At 35.6% G+C, this 24,115-nt stretch overlaps 2 protein-coding genes across 6 annotated transcripts in view; one reads left to right on the plus strand and one right to left on the minus strand.

Annotated features, from left to right (window-relative positions):
• Positions 1-22,956, minus strand: part of SLC38A9 (solute carrier family 38 member 9) — an 82,660-nt gene extending 59,704 nt beyond the window's left edge. For 3 of the 5 annotated variants that reach the window (XM_033110999.1, XM_033110998.1, XM_033110996.1), the window contains exons 1-3: positions 22,842-22,956; positions 19,588-19,734; positions 3,059-3,191 (exon numbers count right to left, since the gene is read on the minus strand). In XM_033110999.1, coding sequence (XP_032966890.1) covers positions 3,059-3,191; positions 19,588-19,700 — 246 coding nt within the window. In that variant the 5' untranslated portion in view covers positions 19,701-19,734; positions 22,842-22,956. Of the gene's footprint in view, positions 1-3,058; positions 3,192-19,587; positions 19,735-20,583; positions 20,659-22,841 lie in introns of all 5 variants that reach the window. The other 2 variants (XM_033110997.1, XM_033111000.1) reach the window with 2 other exon arrangements.
• A 963-nt stretch (positions 22,957-23,919) lies between these two features.
• DDX4 (DEAD-box helicase 4) overlaps positions 23,920-24,115 on the plus strand; it is a 61,490-nt gene continuing 61,294 nt past the window's right edge. Inside the window, exon 1 of the mRNA XM_033110682.1 lies at positions 23,920-23,979. The gene's annotated coding sequence lies outside the window, so the exon portion shown is untranslated. The remainder of the gene's footprint in view (positions 23,980-24,115) is intronic.

A 24,115-nucleotide genomic window follows, 5' to 3' on the forward strand; every position in this document is an offset into this window, starting at 1 on the left:
ATAAACAATAAACTGTTCATCTGAAATGAGAATGAATTCCTAGAATATGCAACTATCAAAGTATTTTTCTCTTCATTTTCATGAGAAACAAGGAAGGAGAGCCAGCAAAGATTGAGATCAGGGAATTTTAGATGGAGGAGACTTCGGCATTAAGTGAGGAGAATTTCAAGAATCAAGTGGTCACTGAACTCTTATCTTATGTGAGGGTGGTTTTAGTAGAGGCAGGTAGGGAACTCAAATTATAAAGAAATAAGGAGTCAATAGAAGGTAAAGAAAGGAATAATAAATATAGATGCTCTTTTCAATGCTTTGGTAGAAGGAAAAGGTGAGCTAAAGTGGCTGAGGGAAAAGGCAAAGAAAGGATTCTTAAAGATGGAAGATGTAAACAAAAGGGAAGGAGCCAAGAGAAAGAGGCTGAAGACATACAGAGAGAGAATGACTGAACAGATAACTGTTTCTTATACACATAGCTCCTACCTTACCTCCACACTTTTCTTCCTAACTCTACCTCCCTATTTTGGAGGGGGAAAAAAAATACAGTCTCCTGATGGAATTCTGCCCATGTCCCTGAGACTAGTCCTTTGAAAATATGTAGTCCTTACATACAGTAGTTAAAGACATCAGAGTTGACTTGTATAAATCAATAATCTTTTATATTTAACACTGACCACACAAATCTCCAACTTTGTGTCAGGTTTAGCATTCAAGAAATAAAATAATATACAGCCCCTAATTTCAAGAAGTTTAAATTCTAGTTGGAAGACATATGAAGCAATTAGACAAGGCTATATAAGACAGAATAAAAATTAAGTGTTCAACTCTATTGTATACTGTAACACAGGAATGATGAAAAAAAAACCAGTGGGACTACAACAGTTTGAGAAAGACTTCAAGGAACTGATGGAACATTAGGCCTCAGTAGGTAGACAGAATATGGACTGGTGGACTGGTACAAAATGAAAAAGTGTCCAGTCCTTCTCTCATTATGCATATGACTGGTGGTGTCTTAGGGGCAAAGAATGTCTCGAATGCTTGACTGGTGTGACTTTGGAAACAACTAGTACTTCCTAGAGACACAAAGGCATATATGGAAATGGGTCTGCTGCCTTCTCTCTACCCTAACCCTATTGGGTTTGAGTTCTGTTGTTTTATGCCATGGAGTAAAAAGAAAAGAAAGGGGCAGGACCTTATCTGTATCAAGCCGGAGATAAACCATGACAGCTAGCAAAGCAAGTTCTGGAAAAGGGAAAAATCAAAAGTTGCAGGGGACAGGATTAAAAGCTAGAGTATAAGAAGTGGTAAATTCTTAGGAGATAACAGAAAAATTGGAGGACTGGATCCCACATTCTGAAAGGGGTCTAGAGCAGTGCTGTTCAGACTTGAATGTTCCTGTGATTCACACATGGATCTTGTTAAAATACAGATTTTGATTCAGTAGGTATGAAGTAAGACTAAGCTGCATATTTAACAAGCTCTCAATGATGCTGATCCTTCTGGCTATGCAGGACACACTTTTATTAGCAAGGATCTATGAGACGTTGGCAGCCAAATAATTTTCTTCCCTTCCCCATTTTAGAATAAAAATATTAAGGCAAATGAGGAAATTTTCAGAAATAAAAAGATATTAGTCTGTAAATACCTAAGACCAGTGGTTTCGTATTGTTCTTCCTTTAAAAATCCTTTGGAAAAAGTAATTTTGGGATTCTCAGAAAACGATGTGGATGTATAAACGCATTCATTAAAAATGGTCATACCACATTGTTAATTTTAGATCACAGTTTATGTCCTTTGATATACTAGAGTCCTCTCACAATCAGTTAATAAACGGGATCCAACTTGGTGAATAATGCTGATTTAATTTTCAGGCAAACATACATTCAGGCCTAGATTGGCCCAGCTGGTATCTCTGAAGTATGCTTTCACAAGCATAGCCTCTAGGTCCAAAGATACTGGATTACTTCTAACTCCCCAGAAGGCTTAAATAATTCTGTTATGAAACTAAGACTTTACCATAACTACTAATATAAAGCCCTAGGGAAGGAAAAAGAAAAAAATGGGGAAATAATTATCCCACCCAGAATATTTTGGAAGTCTCTACTTTGGTGATACAAAAGAAGATCTTAATACCTCACATTGCTTAAAATGAGATATCTATGTTCAAGTGACTAGCCCAAACCTTGGCCCCCTTAGTAAACATATAAAGAATGCTGGTTCCCTTTTTATTATTACCTATAAGAAAATCATTATCTTTTCTCCCAGAATGTTCCCATTTTTCTTTATGCTTTCAAGTTTCTGAAAATCTTACATGTGGTAATTCTTATAAGCAACAAAATTAATGATAATACATAGTATTTTTGACTCTAAAATAATAATACATATTTTAGGATCAAGAGTCAACAAACTATGACCCAGGGGCCAAATCTGGCCTTCAACCTGATTTTTTTACAGCCACTTTGCTAAGAATGATTTTTATATTTTTAATGTTATAAAACAAAAGTGAAGAATATATGACAATATGTGGCTCACGAAGCCTAAAATGTTTACTAGCTCCCCTTTGACCCTTGTTTTTGATAGACAAAAGGACACTGCTAAAGAGAAAATATTTTATATATTTGTGTGTGTGCGCGTGTATTTTTCAGTTTCCCACCCCTGCAGAAAATTTCTATAAACATTTTCTCCTCGTAGCTTCATCTTAAAAACTGAACACACTAACCAGAACCTATTATTATTTATATTAATCAATGACCTAAACTACTTCAAAAGTAGTCTCTCCTCCTCAGAGCTTTTAGGATTTGGGATTAGCAGAATATAATCCAACAAATCTCTAGACGTGTTGTCAACACAGAGAGATTGTTTCACATCTCTCTACGCCAGCCTAGATAAGAATGAACTAGCCGGAGATGCAGGACATGTATTAATTACTATCTTTGACTTTCCATGATGCTATCCTGGGAACATGGCCAGCAAAAAGTTCAACCACTGGGAGTTGCCCTGGCTTATGTTGTTCACTGTTCCTTTCAACTTAACCTCAGACAATCAGCAGCCCCTTGCCCCTTACCAGTGCCTTGTCTGTAGGAGCGGTGAGCCGGCTGTAGTAATGAATCCTCTTGTTCATGGCAGAGGCATGGTCGCTAACCCTCTGAACGACATCATTCACATTGACGATGTTTGTGGGCTCTATATGGAAAGGCCTAGGGAAGGGAATATACACTTGACAAAGAACATTCAGCCAGAAATTCTGGAAGTCAGCCATTGAAGAAAGTAACTTCTTGTCCTCCATTAGAAATGGGATATACCAAGCAAGGCATTTACTTCTCACTTTTAGTGGGAAAAGAAAAGAGCACAAAAGAAGTATTATCCAATCCACAGAATAAAGCCTTTGTCTCATAATGCTATTATTTTAAACACTTTTTTAAACTTAAGGAATTAGCAATAGAGAAGACATAACAGAAAGAGCTTTAATCAGTTATTAAGAAGAAATATAGCAGCTGTCAATTTTCAACCATAAACTTTGGACAGACACAGCTTTGAATATTCTCTCAAAGAGCTTTTGGCACTAAATCAGAGAAATTATAGACAAAAATGTTCCTCTACTAACGAATGTCTACTCCTTCTTCATGGGCCAAAGTTACTTCCTACGATAAATAGGATTCTTATTTCTTGGTTCATGTACTAAGGATTAGTGATCTCAACCATCTCCCTTGTGAAATTTATCCAAGGTACTATGAAATGGAACATTAAGATACTAGAAATATTTTGTCATCTTCTACTTTTCTTGGATTTCAGTAATATACCCTATTATGCTACTATTTATGTATATGCCTCCTTCTCATAACTGTCCCAGTGAACTGAAGATTCTGGTTTTCAGTTATCATTTTCAGTCATTAACCCCTCAATTCCTAACAGAAACTCTCTCCATTTGCTTCCTAAGCTTCGAGTAACACATTATGCAAAACAGGAAGACCAGGCAGAGTCGCAAGAAAGGACTGCAATCCTCGGATGATTCTCAGATTCCTTGAAGTCACAGATGATTTTGTGCCTCAAATTGTATATAATTTGCTACTTCAGATCATATAATACATAGATCCAAATAATGAAGGGGGAAAAAAGGCCAGAAATTTATCATTGGCTCCATATTATTCCTCTACACTTATGGTTCCGAAAGAAGCTTAAAATGTATTAAAGTATGGTAATCATTTCTGGAGACACTGTTAATCTAATCTTGCGGGAAGCACTTGAAAAACTAAGTGACTGAAATTTTAGTTTCTGCTATTTTTCCAACTAACTTTGTGATATCAGAAAAATGGTAGTATATTTGTTTAATTTAGTCCTGTATCTCTAATTAGCATACAGAATCTTTGAATCTTTACTATTTACTCTCCACCATAAATATGGTGGGTACTTTCTAGTTTAATCCAACAAATATCTAAGTAGAGCACTTATTACAGTAAATATGTGCATACGGATCAATATGACTATCTATCAACATGACTATATGTGGATATAGACCAGCATGACATAATTGCTAAATGAATTAAGTGGTGTCAATAAATCTTAAGTGGATAAAATGAAAACAGAAGGCTCAGAGGCAGAATAAACTGTCCGTACTTATGAATTTGGTAGCCTGAGATAACTACCAGTTCTCGCAACGCATTATAGAGTTCTATATAATTTACATCTCTACTATGACACTAAAAAGCAATGTAAAAATATTTATGTCTAGGAGACAGTTTGATCATACCCAGGGCCACATTCTAATAAGAGTATTCCCTTCTTGTTTTGCAAGAATGATACCCCCCAAAATTCAAGGAAAAAAATATAGCTTTAATGCCAACATAAAGCAGAGATTAAAACTAATCATGGATTACTAAAAGAGACGAGTAAGTTTTATATTGATGGAAAGGTATGTAGAGGTTCTACTTGTAGCTTATTACTCTGAAAATTCAATGGTATTAACATCAAACACTAAGTTGGCTTGAAGGCCTGCTGAAAAGCAGTCCAGGAAGTGCTACATTTCTTGGCTCCTGGCCCCCTACAAAAGTGTTAACTGTACCAGTTTAGTTGGCTTGGGTACACTGAGAGCAGAATGACTGAAAGTTTTTCTTTTCCAACAGTTTTCATCGAGATGCTGTGTGCCTGTTCAAACAAATATTGTGGAATCTTCAAAACAGATTCTCTTTAAAAATATACAACTCAGCATATTTTAACTGAGTTATTAGAAACATATGCTTAAAGCTTCATCTGAGAGAGCAAATATATAAATTACACCTCTGAATTGACTTTAGTTGGATCAAAACACTTTTAAAATTAATACTACTATATAGAGAATAATATTCAGAATTAAAGACTTTTGAAACGTGGGCTTTTTCTTTTGAACAGTTTCACATGACTGCTCCCTACCAATGGTACTCCCCATTTGAAATGTAGCTCAACTGTTCCTTAAATTATGATATTTATTAATACACCTTAAATTATGATATTTCATGTAGAAGTTATGTTTGTCTCACATTATAAATATTTATGGTCATGCTACAGAAAAATATTTAAAAATTCAGCAAAATTTAAAAAATATTTAAAAATGTGACTCAAACCCCCATATTTTGTTAATATACTTAGAAACAAAGAAAGCTTATTTCTACCTAATGTCTTTTTTTAGGTTGCACTGCTTAAATTCCTTAAAATTTTTGGCTTTTAAATCTGTCTCCACCCTTCTACTGACCAGTTACGCTTCTCTGAAGCTTAATAACAATTCCATGACTCTTAAGAAGGTTCATACTCAATGTGAAGACCCTTGACTTAAAACTGTTCCTTTATTCACATACCTGAAAGCTGAAGCATCCAAACACCTGCCAGCTTGGGTAGTTTGTTAAAAAATGAAGAGAGAATCAAGTATTCAAAAAATATCACGCAAATATTCAAAATAATGAACCTACTATACTTTTTTCTATCTCCTTGATAAAACATTGTTTGTCTGTCAGGGAGCTTTTAAGCACAAACAACAGGAAAGAAGTTAATCAGCCATTGTAGCAGGAAATTCCTTGCTGCTACCAAAAAAATGATTGGTAACCTCTGGCTGGCTGGCCTGTTTCTCATCGTCTCTGACACATATACACCATCCTCTTTCACAAAAGCCCTGCTCCACACTCCAACTTTACCATCTGTCTCCAAAGGCTCTTCTCTTTCTATTATGGTTAATTAATTTATATTGGTTTTCAAATGTATTAAGTATTACTCGAGTGCCAACCACACACAAAGCATGGTACTAAACATTAAATGAGGAATGGGATGTGGAACCTCAAATATCATAATCTCCTGGAGGAGAGAGGTAAGTTAGCAATTCTAATCCAGAGAGAAAAAAATAGAAAGAGAGAGTGCTCATGAGCAACAATGGAAGAAAAGAGTGGAGAGGGTTGTGTGAGGCTCGGTAGGTGTACGGTACACAAAAGGGGAAGCTAAACCACTCTGCAGGCCACTTAGGAAGGTATAGTTGAGGTGAATCCTAAAAGATATATAAAGCTAGTCAGGGTTGGGGGAAAAGGAGGAAAAAAAGTGTTTCAAAAAAATGGAAAAGCGCGTAGAACAAACCAGGAGAAAGAGAGCATGATGTATTTTTTAAAACTGTAAGAAGAGATGTGGTTAGAGACGAGGTAATCCTTGGCTAGTACATGGAAGATTTCAAATGCCAACAAAGGATATAATCCGAAAGGGAAGAACCCTCAGTCTCAGTCTCCTTTGCTGATTCCTTCTCAAGCCCCCAAACCTGAAGGTCAGAGCAAGCTAGCATTTAACCCATGGATACTTTCTCTTCCCTATCTATACCCAATCTCTTGGTGGATTCACCTAGTCACATAACTTTAAATATAATGTACTGCATATGCTGATGGCACTCCAACTCTTATCTCCAGCCCAAACTCCTGATTCATATATCAAACTGCTTCCTCCCCCACCCGTCTCTTGCCCTTCCTTGCCCACACTAGCCTCTTCGCCATTCCTGAAACATTACAGGCAGGCACCTACTTCAGGACCTTTGCTATTAATTTCCAGTAAAAAAGCAAATGCCCTGAAGACCTTTCCCCTAAATATTTGTATAGCTTGCTTCTTTACTTCTTTCAAGTCTTTCCTCAATTGCTCCTTTCTCAATGGGGCATTTGGCTATCCTTGCCACCATATTTAAACTTCAACCCCTCTTCTCCACCATTCTCATTTCCTATATACACCTCTGCTTTTCTGCTTTACATTTTCTCCCTGACATTTATACCATCTGACATAATATATGCTTCTTATTTACTTATTATTGATCACCTCCAGTAAATAAAAGCTCCATGAGGGAAAGGGGTTTTTGTCAATTTGGTCACTACTATATTCCCAGGGCCTAGAATAGTACCTGGCATATTGTAGGAACTCATTAAAATATGCTGAGTAAATAAAATATGCTGAATAATATGGTGTATTACTTAAAGAAAAAGTTTATTTTGAAACAATTTTAGAATCACATAGAAGTTGTAAAATAATACAGAGCGTTCCACTATATACTTCACTCAGGCTCCCTAATGATGACAACTTATATAACCATAGTATGATCAAACTTGTATTACTTTTATAATCAGGAAAAAAGTTAATGAAAAATTATGGGGATAATGCTTTCAACTTTTCGGTAGGTTTACAAATTTTAAAGTAAATACTTGGGGGAGAAATGATGGAGGAAACAATCAAAGTATCCAAATGAGAAGAAGCAACCTATAAGAAAATCAATTTAGTGTGGTATCCGCAAGCCAATTAAGGATTGTTTTCAGGAGCAGAGAATGATTGTGTCAAGAGCTACTGCTAAGTAAAATGAGATGAGACTGACCAATGAAAGGTGTCCTGGATTTGAGCAGTTTTAGTGGAGTGGGAAGGGCAAAAGCCTGTCTAAATTCAATTTAGACAGAGAAAAAACTTGATGTGGTCACCTTGCAAGGAGTTTTCTGCAAAAATGTGTGAGTGAAATGGAGTGGTAGCTGAAGGGGTAAGTGTAAAGACTCTAGAAAGTATTAAAAATATAAAAGTCACCTATATCTCACAACTAGAATCATTAATAACATTTTGCCAACCTCATTCTCTTGCAAAAAATAACTAGTAGGAAGTAGAGCAAATGGAAACTCTTATACACTATAGTGAGAATGTAAGTTGGAATAACCCCTGTGGAAAATACACGTAGAAGCTAAAGGAATAAAATACTAGAAACCACTGGAACTGAAAGAACTATAGTTACACGCAACTTGGATGAAAATTACCATGCTGGACAAAAATCACAAAATCATACATACAGTATGATCCCATTTACATAAAGTACACAAACAGGTAAAACGGAATTCAGTATTTAGGGATACACAGATCATAAATTATTTTAAAAGTACGGAAATAATCACACAAATGTCAGGAGCGTGGTTACCTGTAGGAAGGAAGGGGGATGCTGTGGTGAAGTACATATGGGGTAATTTGTGGGGTGTTGCTATTTCTAGACCTAGGTATTGGTTGGATGGGTTTGGCTTTATAATTATTTAAAAGTTGTACATATGCATTATGCACTGTTCTATGATACATTACGTGATAAACTTTAAAAAACGTAATTTAAATTAACATATTATTTCAAAATTTAGTAATGAGATCAAGAGGGACCAAAAAAACCTTTTGTACTATACAAAAACTTGTTCGTTGTCTTGTGGCAACATAAGGATTTGTCAAACTTAAATACAAGTTACCTTCTTTTCTTGTATAGAAAGACCACTGTTTGAAATTGGTTGACCTCTTCTCTAATGACATGTGGCTGTCAACAGTATGCTACATGGGTACACAGTAGGTATTAAAAATGCCCTACATTCTTAATCTATCTCCCTTCAAGAGAAAGATAATATTTTAATAATGACTGAGAAAGTAATTGCTATTTTAAAAATACTTACATTATAGAGAGAATATTCTGATAACTGATGTTTAGAAATGTTTCCACCGTTACATGATTATATTGCTGAAAATGTCTATCACTATTAAAAATTATTTGTAATCTTATATACATAGATTAAAATTTTTCTAACATTTAAAGACTGCCAAACAATGAAAGTAGATAATGGTCTTTGAACCAATTATTAAACATAAAAAAAAATCAAGGTAATAATTGTAATAATGAAGCAAATGACAACACTAGTATCTTGGTATTTATTCCATGCAATACAAGGACTAATACCAGTATTTTCACTACAAAAATGTTTACAGTATAAAATGTTTAAAAATCAGTGAAATTAAACATTCAACATTCCAAATATGGAAATTTGCAAACATTATAACCATCAAATAAAAGATTATTTTATAAAAACATAAATATTAAAAAGTTATAATTCTAATGTAAACTGTTAAATATGACTATAGCTAATGCTTTTATCCCCTTTGCATCCTTCTGCCCAGGGTACCTTCCAAACTGACACCTCTGAAATAATCAGTCCAGAAAGCCTTCAGGACCTTCCTAAAGTATTTAGTGCTTCTCCAGTGTAGTTTTCAGACCAGCTAGGCAGCTCTTACTCTCTGTCCAGAAGCTACTGGGTTATAGCAGTTTTTTAAATTAAATTTAATTTTTTTTATTAGTTTCAGTGTACAAAACAATGCTATAGTTAGATATTTCACCCCTCACAAAGTGATAACCTCCCTTCCCCAATCTACATCGTTATAGCAGGTTTGATTTCTCTCCCAGGATGGTTCTGTCTATTAACTCCTCCCCTTCCCCCAGCAGAAAGAGCAACCATCTTCTGAAGGTGCTCTATAAATCAATGCTTTCCCCCCCCACTTCTGGGGGAGTGTGTGTGTGTGTGTGTGTGTGTGTGTGTGTGTGTGTGTATGTTGGGGAGTAACTGGAGGCACTGAGTGGTAAAATAGATGTAGGAGGACGTCAGGAATGAAGGAGAGGAGAGGTTTGGGAATAAATTGGAAAGAACTAAGGAAGGGGAACAAAATTACTGGTTCTTTTCAAATGAACAGTATTAAACCAACAAAAACATTTGTATTTTGGACTTTCAAAATAGCATAGGATACTAGAATATACAAACCAGCACTGCAATCACTAAATGTAAGAATTGAGCAATATCAAGGAGCATGAAAATTTACCAGGCAAATTTCAACAAAAACTTAAGACATAATTGTTGAATAAGACTGAAATAAACTTCAAATCAGTTTGAATTATTGTGTGACAAAGTGTTATATGATTTTCAAAAAGCAATAAAGCCAAACAAGTGTTGGCAAGGATGTGGAGAAAAGGGAACCCTTGTGCACTGTTGGTGGGATTGCAAATTGGTGCAGCCACTATGGAAAACAGCATGGAGGTTCCTCAAGAAATTAAAAGTAGAACTACCTCAGAACCCAGCAATTCCACTTTTGGGTATTTATCTAAAGAAATCCAAAACACTAATTTAAGAAGATATGTGCACCCCTATGTTCACTGCAGCATTATTTACATAACCAAGATATGGAAGCAACCTAAGTGCCTATCTATAGAAGACTGGATAAAGAAAAAGTAGTACATATATACAATGGAATGTTACTTGGGCATAAAAAAGAATGAACTCTTACTGTTTGTGACAACATGGATGAAGCTGGAAGGTATTACACTAATTGAAATAAGTCTAACAGAGAAAGACAAATATCATATGATCTCACCTATATGTGGAATCTAAAGAACAAAATAAACCAACAAAACAGAAATAGACTCATAGATACAGAGAACAAGCTGATGGGAGGAGGGTAGGAGGGTGGGATGAGAAAGGTGAAGGGATTAAGAAGTACAAATTGGTAGTTACAAAACAGTCATGGGGATGGAAAGTACAGTACAGGGAATATACTCAATAATATTGTAATAACTAGTTCCAGGTGTGTACTAGATTGATGGGGGGGTCACTGCATAAATTATATAATTTGTCTAACCACTATGCTGTGCACCTGAAACTAATATACAATAATACTGAATGTCTACTGCAATTGAAAAATAAAATGATTATTAAAAAAATATTGTGAATCTAAAATAAATAAAAAAATAAAGCATACTCAATTGCTATTGAGACTATAATATAGCAAAAGCAAAAGTTTTAATGTACTGTTAACAAATAAAATTTAAAGTTAACTTTATCAAGATTGGTTATTACTCCTTATAATTTTAAAAACTTCCATTTTCACGTTTCATAATGTATGTAATATAAGTACAGAAGTACATAATTTGCAAATGCATACATGCGCACACACACCTATATGCAGTCCCATGAAAACTTTTTAGGTTGCTATTATTATTTTTTAACTGATGAGTGTGGTATGATGAAAACAGCAAATGTTAACAAACATCTGGTTTCTGGATTCCTTATTTTAGAATGCTGGTACTTAGTTGCAAGTAAACATCTTCATCAACAATATATGGACAAAGAACTTGACCTGAATATTAATTCTCAGGACCATATATCTTGATTAAATACAGATTTTTACTAAGAATGAATTTCAAATTCTTTTAATGCAATTCATGCTTTCAAATTTTGGTTTTAGAAAAATCTATAAATTATTTTAATTCTACTGTCGTGAAAACAATCTCTTATTTTATGACCAGTAACAGAAATGCAAGGGTTTTTTGTTCTTACTATCAGCACTAGAATGAGACTAAAAACATTATATAAATACCAGGAGCATTTCAATCAAGTTAAGATACTAGGACCACCTGTAAGTAAATACCAACATAACAGTTCTTCAGTTTTTCTCTAGATTGATATAAAACAGTACCACCACCACCACTGGACGACTATCTTCTAATCTAGAAAAAGCAGTCCCAAATGGGTCATGGTGAGTGACATTCAACAAAGAAAGATTAGGAATGTGGGAAAATTCCCAAGAGAGCACAGTTCTCCAGGCATCTCCTCCTTCTATCCACTTTATGAGAATGCCAAAATAAATCACAAATTGTCTCAATGAACTTAAATGCAATAAATTAAGAGTATTATTAACTTAATACTTTGAAATAAACAGCTTGTCTTAATTATAAATAAAGGGTAGGCTTCAGCCTGCAATGTCATGCCAATTACTCTACTTCTTAAACAAATCTATCAAAAGAATTTCTGGGAAAAAAAACCTTTCCAGTTTCATAATCTAAGTATTCCCCATTAAAAAAAAAAAAAAGCAGGAAAGAAGAAAAATGCCAGGCCAGCATTTTTCTTTATATTTTATTTAGTTATATTTTAACTAAATAAGTTATATTTTAACTAAGCCAGCATTTAGTTATATTTTAATAAAACTTTCCTTTCCTTAAAAACTGAAAAGGTAATGAAAAAGATAAAGAATTCAGCATGTGTGTATATATATTTATATATGTTAAGATAAATCTTATTTTTAATATATACGTGTGATTCTTCAAATGAATACTAAAATTGCTTCCTTCATCTTAATTCAGTTACCTAGAAACTGAAAACACAAAAAACAAAACTCATCTACTCTTTAAATAGATCACCAAAGAACAAGAGACTCTTTCTTATTCCTCTCCCATAACTTAAGAATGGGATAATATACGTCAAGCCTTAGAAATCTTCATCATGGCTCTCAAGAAAGGTAGATGAGCTAGAAGAACTTCTACTTTGCCACTGGAAAGACACGAGCAAAAAACAGTTCACACAAAGTGGTCTTTCAGGTGATGAAGGCTACATTTTCAACCCAGATGGCAAATACTGTAATAGACTGATCAGAATCCATGGTTGGTTGTAAGGCATGTTACTAAGCAGACCAATCACAGAATAGTAGCATAGACTGATAAAGGCAAGAGTCCAACAGGAAACCTGTCCTGCCAACTGGGTCCTATCAACTATTACTAACTAGTAACGTTTGTTATTGTCATTGAGATTTCTTACCGTCAGTTATTGTGATTTTTAGTTCCAGAATTTCAGTTCTTTTTTAATTCAACAAATATTTTCTGTGAATTTGGTTCTTTGTTTTATTTCTAGCCAGTGCCAAAATTCTCAACCTTATTTCAATTTCCTGAACATATTAAACATAGTGTGTTAAATGTCTATTTCTGATAACTGCATTATCTGGCTCACCTGTCAGTCCTTATTTTGTATCGAGTCTCTTTATTTCTAATCATGTCTTGCCTCCTGTTATGCCTTCCTATTTTAAATTAAGTACCTGACAGTGTACTTATGGAATTCCAGTATATGGAAAACAGTGTAAATAAATTGAATCCTAGGATAATATTATTTTCATTAGAAAGGATTTACATTTGCTTTTGGGAGCCAATTTGAGATGCAGCAATCCTAGATTACTGTCATCCAGTTTTGGGGATTGAGTTCAAGTTGAGTTGCAGTCCCTGCAAGAAGGTCACTCTATTTCAAGTTCACTCATATTTCTAGGCTTATAGAGCTTAGGGCTTCCAATCCAACGTTTGTATGAAATCTCTTAGTGAGCCCTGGATTCCAATTTTTCTCCCTCTAGCCTTGTAAAACTGTCAAAGCTCTGCTCAATTTACCAGCCTCTCAGCTAATGAACTGGAAGTGGCAGATACCCTTAAGGAAATGTTAGACTCTCCTTTCTGGGTTTCCTTCTTCCTTTTGATCTAGATCTCATTCTTCATTGTCTTAATAGTTCTCCCGTTATCTTTTAAAGGATTCAGGACAGACCTCCCCAAGGTGTGCTACTTTGGCATGTTGTTTGTTTTGATCTAAAGGCAATAGAAACCCTGTGGGCTCAAGATGAACATCTGCCCCCCACCTTCCTTAACTACCTAGAAGAATTTAAATTAGGGGCCTTGCCCATAATAGTTAAAACCAAAGATAAGTTTTTATGGCAGAGCAAACATCTAATTACTGATCATCTGCTTTTCTTATCATCCCCTGAGGCCTGAAGCCTGTTAACTCATCCTTAGTTCAGAATACCCTATATACCTCATTTTATCTTTCTGCCTCTGAACCCCTCATATTTGTGGGCTCTCTGACTCTCATGTATCTGAGGTTCCCATATATATGTACGTAATTAAATTTGCCTATTTTCGCTTGTTAATCTGTCTCATATAGATTTAATAACTAGACCAGCCAGAAGGGAGGAAGGAAGGGAAGAAAACAAAGCACAGCTAGTTTATATGCAAAATAGAAAAAAAATAGCAAAATCAGATAGAACACATGGATCTAGAGATGGAAATGGAAGCAACTCAGGCAAGCAGATTTGGGTACAGGAGGGCAGTTAAGCAAAGAGGACTGGAAGGAGAGGAAGAAGTGAAAAATGTAAGAACCAATGAGTTAGAGAGAATAAAAGGATTCTGTTGGGACTAGAAATAAGATCCTACTCTAATAAAGCCTCTAACTTTATTGATATTTATATTTAAAGCATCTCTAACTCCATGGCTAAGATTGTCCTTATTAAGCATTTAACAAAAAGAGTTACACTGGGAAAGAATAACGGTGGAAAGTGGAGAGAAAAGAGGTGAGAGAAGTGGACTCACCTCTTTTGGTGGAAAAGAGGTGAAGAGGGAAATAAAAGAGGAGGAGCAGTAAGAGAATAGGAAGAAAAGGAAGGAGAGGGAAGGGTACAGAAGTAGTAAAACAATCAGTTAAGTTGGTCATCAGCTCCACGGCACTGATAAATGGTCAGGCCCTCATTCCATCTACGTCACCTGGATGGCAAGTTCCTCAAAAAGCAATTCACGCAGCTCTGGAAACCAACCCTCCTGGAAAAACTACTTTTCTATCTTTTGTTGTAGATCTGTATAATCCCCAATTATGAAACTACAAAGCCTCAGTAATCACTTCCAATCACTGTTTTTGAGCCAGAATCTACCTTTACATATTAATTCATAAACTCCTCTGTTTGCTTTGTTATTCCCTTTCTCTTCTAGCACTATAAGTACCAAAAAGAGTCAATTCAAGCTGCTACTCAGTGATAGTATTAATGACAAATGAAAGTGAGAGAGGCCATTTTACAGATGCACCAACTAGTAGCCATTCTAAAAAACCGGGGTTACAGCATATCCAGTGTGTTTGAAGGGCACCAGGAATACCACTGGCTTACCAGAGCACTTAAAATGTTATCAACTAGGAAAACCTAACTTTTAGGTAAGAGTTTTTTATATCTAGGATTCTCCACATTAAAATGCAAACAGGCATAGAAAAGTAATAGACTAGGTCTCTGACACATCAGATTATTTGCCATTCTAACACTAAAGAGACAACAAAGCCCTGCAAGAATAGGACAGATAAATACTGGTGAATAAGGGGCAGAAGAAAAGTATGGTTTACAAAGCATTGCAGAGGGAATTCTTGAGTGAATTCTTGCCCTGGGGAAAACTGGACATACAGAGAAGAGCTTGAAAGCCTTAGTCTCCAGGAAAATTGGAAAAACAGAGTTAGAGACAACTGACAAAGGAAAGCTGAAAAACTAATAAACCACTTCACAATTTGGTTTCAGGCTGGCTGGGATGATCATTTCCCAAAGGGAATAATCCCAGAGCAGCAGCAGAGTTATGAAGCAATCCTGAATACCAGCTCTATCTTTGATTACCAGAAAGTCTGAAAAAGGCAGGAAAACAATCTCTGTGATTACCTTGGGAATACAGCAAATACAGCATAGGAGATTTCCAAACATTTCTGTCCCTTCACCCACATTCCTCACTTCACCAGGTGAAAAACTGATGGGGGAGGAAAGAAAAAGCATGCAGAGGGGAAAGTGGACTTGTGTAGTTTGCAAAAGTTCCCGAAATGATCCAAATGATTATGTCATGTACCTTTCCTCTATGATGACAATCTCCCTCATCCACATAAGTCTAATTAGTACCCATGTCCACCAAAATGATAAGCAGATCCAGCACATTCTTTCAGTGCAAAGGAGTTGTTAAAATTCTTACGTTTGAACTGATATATAGTTTTGATTGCCACCTAGTGGAAGAGATAGAATTAACCACAAGCCAAACTAAAGGTAAGATCCTAAAAGTATCAAATGTTGTTTTCTACACTCTGTTAAAAAACAAACAACGAACAGGCCCAAATAGGGTCACTTCTGCTAATCCCATTCAGCAACAAACAATACTGAATTTGCAGTTTCAGCTTCTCGCAGAAAAGTAACCTTTTACCAGTCAATCTGGAATTATCTGGTCAACACTAATGAGGTAATCTGCCTGATCCCTGCTTTCCCCTAAATGAAGACGACCTTGCTTGCCTGAACTAATTCACAATTTTATAATAACTTCCTCATTTTTCCTCTTTTCTGTCTTTAAAAGCCTTCCATTTCAGAAAGCTCCTCAGAGCTCCTTTCTATATGCTAAATGGGATGCTGCCCGATTCATGAATTGTTGGATAAAGCCAATTAGATCTTCAAATTTACTCAGTTGTATTTTGTTTTTTAACAACTGCGACAGCTGGAGACAGTTTCCCAAAGTGTGGTTATACGTAAGATAAATAGCACAAGGATGAATGCTATTTTAGCTACCTGGCATTTATTGCAATGCATATAAGAAAAAAGTATAAACGATACCTCAAATCCATCATTTACCAATTATGTGAAGATGAGGCTAAATTAACCCTAATTTTTAAAAATTAAATTAAAAACATACATTAGAGCATAATATACAGATGGTAATATCACCAAAATCACATCGTGACTCTAAAATGACTGAAATTTTGCAAATAGCTGTCTAAGCTGATTCTTCCAATGGAAGATAAATTCCCCTCAGTGTGTCTGACTTTTATTTACATATATAAAATGAAGGAACTCATAGTTTAATAGAAATAACAATGTTTTAAGGTACTCCTACTTTTTCCCCCCATCAAATAAGTTCTGTTTTCAATATAAATTATTTCACAGGCAAATTAACATTCAGTACTGCTAAGTCCGTACCAGTTTTTGCCTTCCAAAACGTGCTTACCTAGGTAGTTATCCCATAAATGTAAAGAGTTGATTCCCTTTCATTTTGACAAGTTTCATTATAGAAAATATATTCCCATTTAATCTACACAGTTAACAAATCCTCAGACAACTGTTTGAACTCCTGTCAACTTATTGCAATGGAATATACTGTAATGACCTATGTTCTATTGTCACAATGGTCAATTACTTATCATAGAATTTAGAGGTTTCAAAAAATCCTGAGATTCAATTAGCATTCATTAGTTCTTATATTCACTGATGTTGGAATATACAAGTAAAAATGATAAGATTCATTTCATTATTTTCTCTGATGACACTATAAATGACGATGTTAAATTTGCGATACATCTCACATTGCTACCTCTCAGTGCAAGAAAGGCTAAAAAGTTAAGTACAATCATGTGCCACATAACGATGTTTTGGTCAATGATGGACTGCAGATACGATGATGGTCCCAAAAGATTATAATGAAGCTGAAAAATTCCTATCACCCAGTGACATTATAATGAAATGCATTACAATTGCCTAAAATATTCAGCACAGTAACATGCTGTATAGGTTTGTCCTAGGAGCAACAGGCTATACCATACAGCCTAGGTGTGTAGTAGGCTATACCATCTAGGATCGTGTAAGTGCACTGTGATGTTCGCACAACAAAATCACCTAACAACACGTTTCTCAGATGGCATCCCCCTCATTAAGTGACACATCACTGTATCTGGAAAATGAAAACAGGGTTATTGAGACAAGCTTAAACCAATCCTCTTTCACCTACTGGGTTGGAACCTACTGCGACCCTTAACAAAATTAGGAACAAAATTAGGATTCTGTTCGCAAGGAATAGGTGGGGTTATTGAATATTTATCTAACAGTATCTGCCACACCTCCTACCTCAAGCACTCAGTTTCTCTATAAGGGGGCAACTGCTCTTACAGTTTCCTATTAATTCCCCCAGAGTCATTTATACATATTGTATTATATATAATTTATTGATTTATATTTATCCAAATGGTGGTGTACCATACACACTGCTCTGCACTTCACTTTTTTCATTTTAACAAAATAAGTTGAAGACTTTTGCATTTTGATATGTAATAAAGCCACTGCCTTCTTTTTAATGGGTGAAAAATATTCCTTTGAATCAATATGCCATAATTTATTTATCCAGTAAGAAAAGATATTTTACTATTATAAAAAAATTTGCTATTATAAAACAATGCTGCATTAAACAACCTTGTACATATATTATTTGACATTGCCAATTAATGCTTAGATGTGAAATTGCTGGACCATGTAAAATTTGGAATTGGCTGCTTGCATTTTTTTTGGGGGGGGAATCACATTAAATTTATGGATTAAAATTTAAAGATCAGGACATTTTATTTTAGAATCCAACCACTGAGAGGAGAATATGCCTTTTTGTTAAATGTCATATTTTACTAATTCTAGTATACACGTTCAAACATTTCTAAAATATGGATGCATCACATAATCCAGGACATATTTTAATCACTGTCAGCCAGTAATTATTCCTGGTGTCATGACAGATAACTGTCATCCCTAGTCATTTCAGTCATCAAAATATTTAAGGACATTTGAAGAAGAAATATGAGCCACTGTGCTGTTAGAAAACCTTTGGTGACACCTTCTGGTAAGATCACGAAAGTGCAAGCATCAAAATTAAAGTGTCAGTGATTTGGAAGAAAATTCTTTCAAGAAACGCTACATTATTAATGCTCTTAATGGTATAAAGGACAATTTTGTATGGGGGAAAAACACTGATTTTGATGACTCCAGGTCAAAAAGTGATTTAAAAGAATCAGATTCCAAATGTGAAGAATCAGATTAATAAAATCTTAACTGATATACTTTGTTTTTATAGTTGCACAAGAGATATATGATACATGATAAAATACCAAAAAGTCCAAGAGTTCTTTCAGTAAATAAAAAACCAACAACAACAACAAAACTAAGTCCTCAGAGAATATTGCATAAGAGGTATTGGTAGCAGTTTATCTCAGTGTTATATTTAAAAAAACAAACAGTACAATTTAAAATGAGTAGCTCAGATCTGAAGAAATATTCTAAATCTTATTTTAGGTCCCTCAGTAGTATTTCAAAGTTTCTCTCACATAGAGTTTGCACGTTTTTAAAGCTATGTATTTTATCTTTTTTTATTACATTTTTTCATCAGAATGCTATTTATTTTTCCCTATTTTGTAAATAGCTGTCTTACTGATTTCTCTTACTATTTATAACAATTTTTCAGTGGATTCTGTTGAATTTTCTAGGGGTGCAATGAAATAACTTTTAAACTCAAATCTTAAACTATCTGCTATAGAATTTAAATTTAAAGTCAATGAAGGTAAGGACTGTGTGTTACGTTCATTGTTCTATCCCCAGCACCTAGCATACAACCTTGCACAAAGTAGGTAATCAATATACATGAATTATATGAATGCATCTTACTTCATAAAACTTACCCCGCCCAGAGATGAGTTTAGTTGTAAAAGTCAAATATAAATGAGGAAATAGAATTTACATTTATTCCCTCCAACTACAAACATAAGATCCTGTAAGAAACTGGATTTTTTTTTATAATCAAAGCTATTTATGCGTGGTTATAATTAGTTCTATTTTAATAATTAAAAACCTTAATTATGAAACAGATGTTTTATTTTAAACATTTACCTTTTGGATCTCAGATCTGATGAATCAAACTGGATATTCATAGGTCCAGGATTTATTTCATGATCTACCTCAGGGATGAGAAGATGCCTAGAATCACTATTCATATTTGCCATTTTTCTCAGACTCTAAGCACTGGAGAAGTCAGTCCTATATACATCAAAAAAGATAAACAATTTAAAGTTTAATTAAACAATTATTTTACTATTATTAAATAACACATTTTTATGCATAAGGAATTGGAAAAATACGGGAATATATCTTAATGTGGTAAATGCCTAAAACATTTATTTTATTAGAAACTTGCTAAGTTAAAATGGAGTTACTGCTTATTTTTCAGCTTAATAAAAAATAAGTGGGGTAATCCATTTCTAGTAATAAAACAGATTAGGCTATTTGGACCTATTTTTCTGCATAAAACAAAAAATACTGGATAAAATATAAAAAAACATCTTTTGAAAAGCTTCAAAAATAGTGAGAAAAATCAGGCCATTTGCAGGTAAAGTCAAGGAACCTAGAGAGGTAAATAGCTCAAGGAAGTTTCTTCTGCTCTGAAGGTATTTTCTGTACCAGGAGAAATTGGGCTGAGGTTTTCAAGGCCTTGTGAAGTATTAGGGAAATAGAAGACAAAACCTGGGATTCACTCAAAGTAAGGAATGATTATAAGAAATCACCCCTACTTCCCATAATTTGGCTGGGACTACATAGAGCTTTACCATTAGATTAGGGGTTAACAAGTAAAAGTGCCTCACTACCTCACAAGGGAACTACAAACAAGTTTTCTTGACAATGACCATAGCATGTGCGTGCATGTGTGTGTATGCCTGTGTGTATGTGTGGTGGGGGAAATGGTATATACCACAAACTGCACCTCATCTGGATTTGCAAGGCAGTTAAAAGAACACATAAATCTGTGAATATAATTTAAGGCTCATTTGCTTGGTAGAGCTTCTAGGTAACGGGCAGAAGCAAATGTAAATCTTTTCAGTAAGGACACACCTTCATCCTAGTCCTCAAAGAAGAACTTGCTGACAATCTTTTAAGGACAATAAACAGTATACAGTCCAAAGTCACCTAGCATGTAAAGAAATAAAATACTGTTAGTGAGAACCAGAAGAAACAACTGTAGAATGATCCACAAGGACTTTAACTATAGGAATTAATCAGAATAAAATTATAAAACAATTACGCTTCTTATGTTTAAATAAAAGAAAAAGAGGACATTTTCAAAAAGTAACTGAGGATGTTTGAAAATCACGAAAGTGAATTTTTAGGCCAAAAATTTAAAAAAATAAACAAATACAATAGCTAATATTTTAAACTCAATGAATGGGTTTAAAAGTTGAAAATTAATGAACTAAAAGATTAAATCAGAAGAAATTATCCAGAATGTGGCAGAGAGAGGAAAAAAAAGAAAGGCTGAAACCGTGGAAGAGAGGTATGAAAGAGGGGAGATAATATGAGATCTAACATGTATGTAACTGGAGAACCAGAAAGAGAGAAGTGGCAAAGGTAATATTTGAAGAGATAATGGCTGACAAATTTCTAGAATTTATAAAAGATAACAATCTGCAGATTCAAGAAATTTACTGAATCCAAGCAGAATGAATAAACGTTATAAGACTAGAAAAAAAGTTAAAATTCCAGACCAAAGGGAAAAAAAGTCATAGGAAGGTCTTGGAATTAACGTGTTCGAAGGCCCTTGTATTGTCCAGGTCAACATTACACTTTGATGTGATGCATGTTGTAATTTTAAAGGTAACTACTAACACTATAGAAAACAGTGTATCATTAAAATCTAGTAGAGGGGGAAAAGAGAATGCTAAAAATTGACCTAAAAAAGGGCAAGAAAGGAGAAAAAAAAAACATAAAAGAGGAAGCATAAAATAGAGAAGATACAAAGTAGAAAGCATAAAATAGAGAAGATTCTCCCATTCTCTCTTAAGACCATGCTAATCAGGGTATCTTCCTCATCCCTACACAAAAACTGCTCTTGTTAGGTCACCAATGACCTCCAGATGGGTAAACCCAAGGGTCATTTCCCAAGTTTTAACTTACTCTCCCTATCAGAAATATTTGCCACAAGGGATCACTCGCTAATAAACTAAATTCACTAGGGCTCTGAGTTTTCTTTACATACTCTGGTCCCTCCTCTTCCTCCTCTGTTTCCTTCACTGTTTGGTCCATATCTCCCAGACTTCTTAAAATTGCAGAGTCCCAAAGTTCAGTGTTGGTCCTCTTCTCTACTTACCATATTTATTAGAATGGAGAAAGTTTAAGTGGTTTAGATAGATCAAACCAGTCACAACATTCCCATAAATCAAAGCCTAATCCAGAGCAAGGCCCTGATTCTCTTCAATTCTATGAAGGCTAAGAGAGGTAAGAAAACTGCAGAACAAAAGTCTGAAGTTAGCAGAGGTTGGTTTATGAGGTTTAAGGAAAGAAGCCGTCTCCATAACATAAAAGTACAAGGTGAAGCAAGTGCTGACATAGAAGCTGCCGCAAAGTATCCAGAAGATCTAGCTAAGACAAGTGATGAAGGTTACACTAAACAACAGATTTTTCAATGTAGATGAAACAGCCTTATAGTGGAAGAAGATGCCATCTAGGACTTTCATAGCTAGAGAGGAGAAAGCAATACCTGGCTTCAAAGCTTCAAAGGACAGGCTGACTCTCGTGCGAGCGGCTAATGTAACTGGTGGTGACTTTAAGTTGAAATCAGTGCTCATTTACCATTCTAAAAATCCAAGGATCCTTAAGAATTATGCTAAATCTACTCTGTGCTCTACAAAGAGAACAAAGACTGGATAACAGCACATCTGTTTACAACAAGGTTTACCAAATATTTTGAGCCTACTGTTCAGATCCACCACTCAGAAATATATGATTCTTTTCAAAATATTACTGCTCATTGACAAAGCACCCAGTAACCAAGAGCTCTGATGGAGATGTATAAGATTAATGTTGTTTTCATGCCTGCTAACACAATATCCATTCTGCAGCCCATGATCAAGGAGTAATTTCCACTATTCCATGCGTTTCACCAAAGAACTTCCCCGAGTGACAGCCGGCTGGCTGCAAGCTGAGCTCTTCCGCTGCAAGCTCAGCTCTTCCTCCGCTTCCCTTTGGTTCTCTCCGCTCCCTCCCGAGGCTACTTGCAAGACCAGGGAACGTGCTCTACCTAAGTAGACCAAGCCCTCAGTTTCCGAGAAGTCGGCAAGAAGGTGGAAAATCCTTTCCATATCCTCTTAACTTACCGCAGCCGGGCTTCTTGTCCCCTGATCAGGAAGAGGCAACAGTCTAGGCCGCGATGGCCGGCGGGGAATGGAGTTCTGAGAGCGTTTAGCCAGCCGCCACTGTCAAACCTCCCGGCGCTGCAGACTACAACTCCCGGTGGCCTCTGCGACAGACAACACGCCCCTCTCTGCAGAGCCCAGCCTTTGGTCATTGAGAAGATGGTCAGCGCAGGTGAGCAAGTCTCTCCTGATCTGCCGCCTGATTTCCGGCCAGTGTCGGATGCCTGCCTGAGACTCTAAGGCATCTGGAAGGAGGGACACTGTAGCCTGCAGTCCTTACAGCCCCGGAAGCCACATGAGAAAGGGCTGATGTGGCATTATCATCTAGGGATGACCTCTCATTATCTGTTTCTCTTCCCAGGTTTGCCTGGCTGTTCTGTACTCTCATCACGTGATTGAACCCTATGGACACCAAGGGAAGCTGGTTTGAAAAAAATGTGTTGGGTTGGCCCTCTTCCTCCCTTGTCTAGACAGTTTTCTTTTTTTTCCTTTTAAATGTGTTGGCAAACCAATCTCTAGGCTAAAAAAAGGAGCTGTGGGAGGATTTTAGCACCCTCTGCCCATCCTTAGCCATTTCTCCCAAAGCCAACCCAAATAAACAATCTAAGTAATGTTAATGTGCGTATACATAAAAGTGCATTTTTGACTTAACGATATTTTCAACTTACTATGGGTTTATTGGGACGTAACCCCATTGTAAGTTGAGGAGCATCTGTATTGCCTGTAAGACAGATAAAAGTTATTTTGCTGATTAGGTTTCCTTATTGAAAAATGTTTGCAACTGCTCCTTGGCCTGCCCTCAAATCATCAGTACATTTTTTGAGAGCTTCCGTGATAGCAAAATTTTTTATTTCTCTGCATTCCAGGCCGAGAAAATAATTTTAGGCAAGGCTGAGATGCACAGAAGTAAATGGTATGGAGTGACATCACTGAAAATGGCAGAGTAGGGAATTTGAAAACTGTCCCTCTGTAAAAGCAACAAATAAGCTGGCAAAATTGCCAGAATCAACTTTTTTTTTTTTTTTTTTAGCTCTGGAATCTAATTTAAAAAACTTAACAACAGCCAGGGGAACATTTAAGACAAGACGGATGAATTTTGGTAAGAGAGCTCTGTGATCATTTCCTACTCTCCAGCTTGGAAGTGGCCTTCACGACAGCAGCCCATATTCTTGGTGTAGTTTGCTGATACCAAGGAAAGCAATATGGACCTTATTCTCAAGGAATTGTAATTATGT

The sequence above is a fragment of the Rhinolophus ferrumequinum genome, chromosome 7, assembly GCF_004115265.2.
Source record: "Rhinolophus ferrumequinum isolate MPI-CBG mRhiFer1 chromosome 7, mRhiFer1_v1.p, whole genome shotgun sequence".
Lineage (NCBI taxonomy): Eukaryota > Metazoa > Chordata > Mammalia > Chiroptera > Rhinolophidae > Rhinolophus > Rhinolophus ferrumequinum.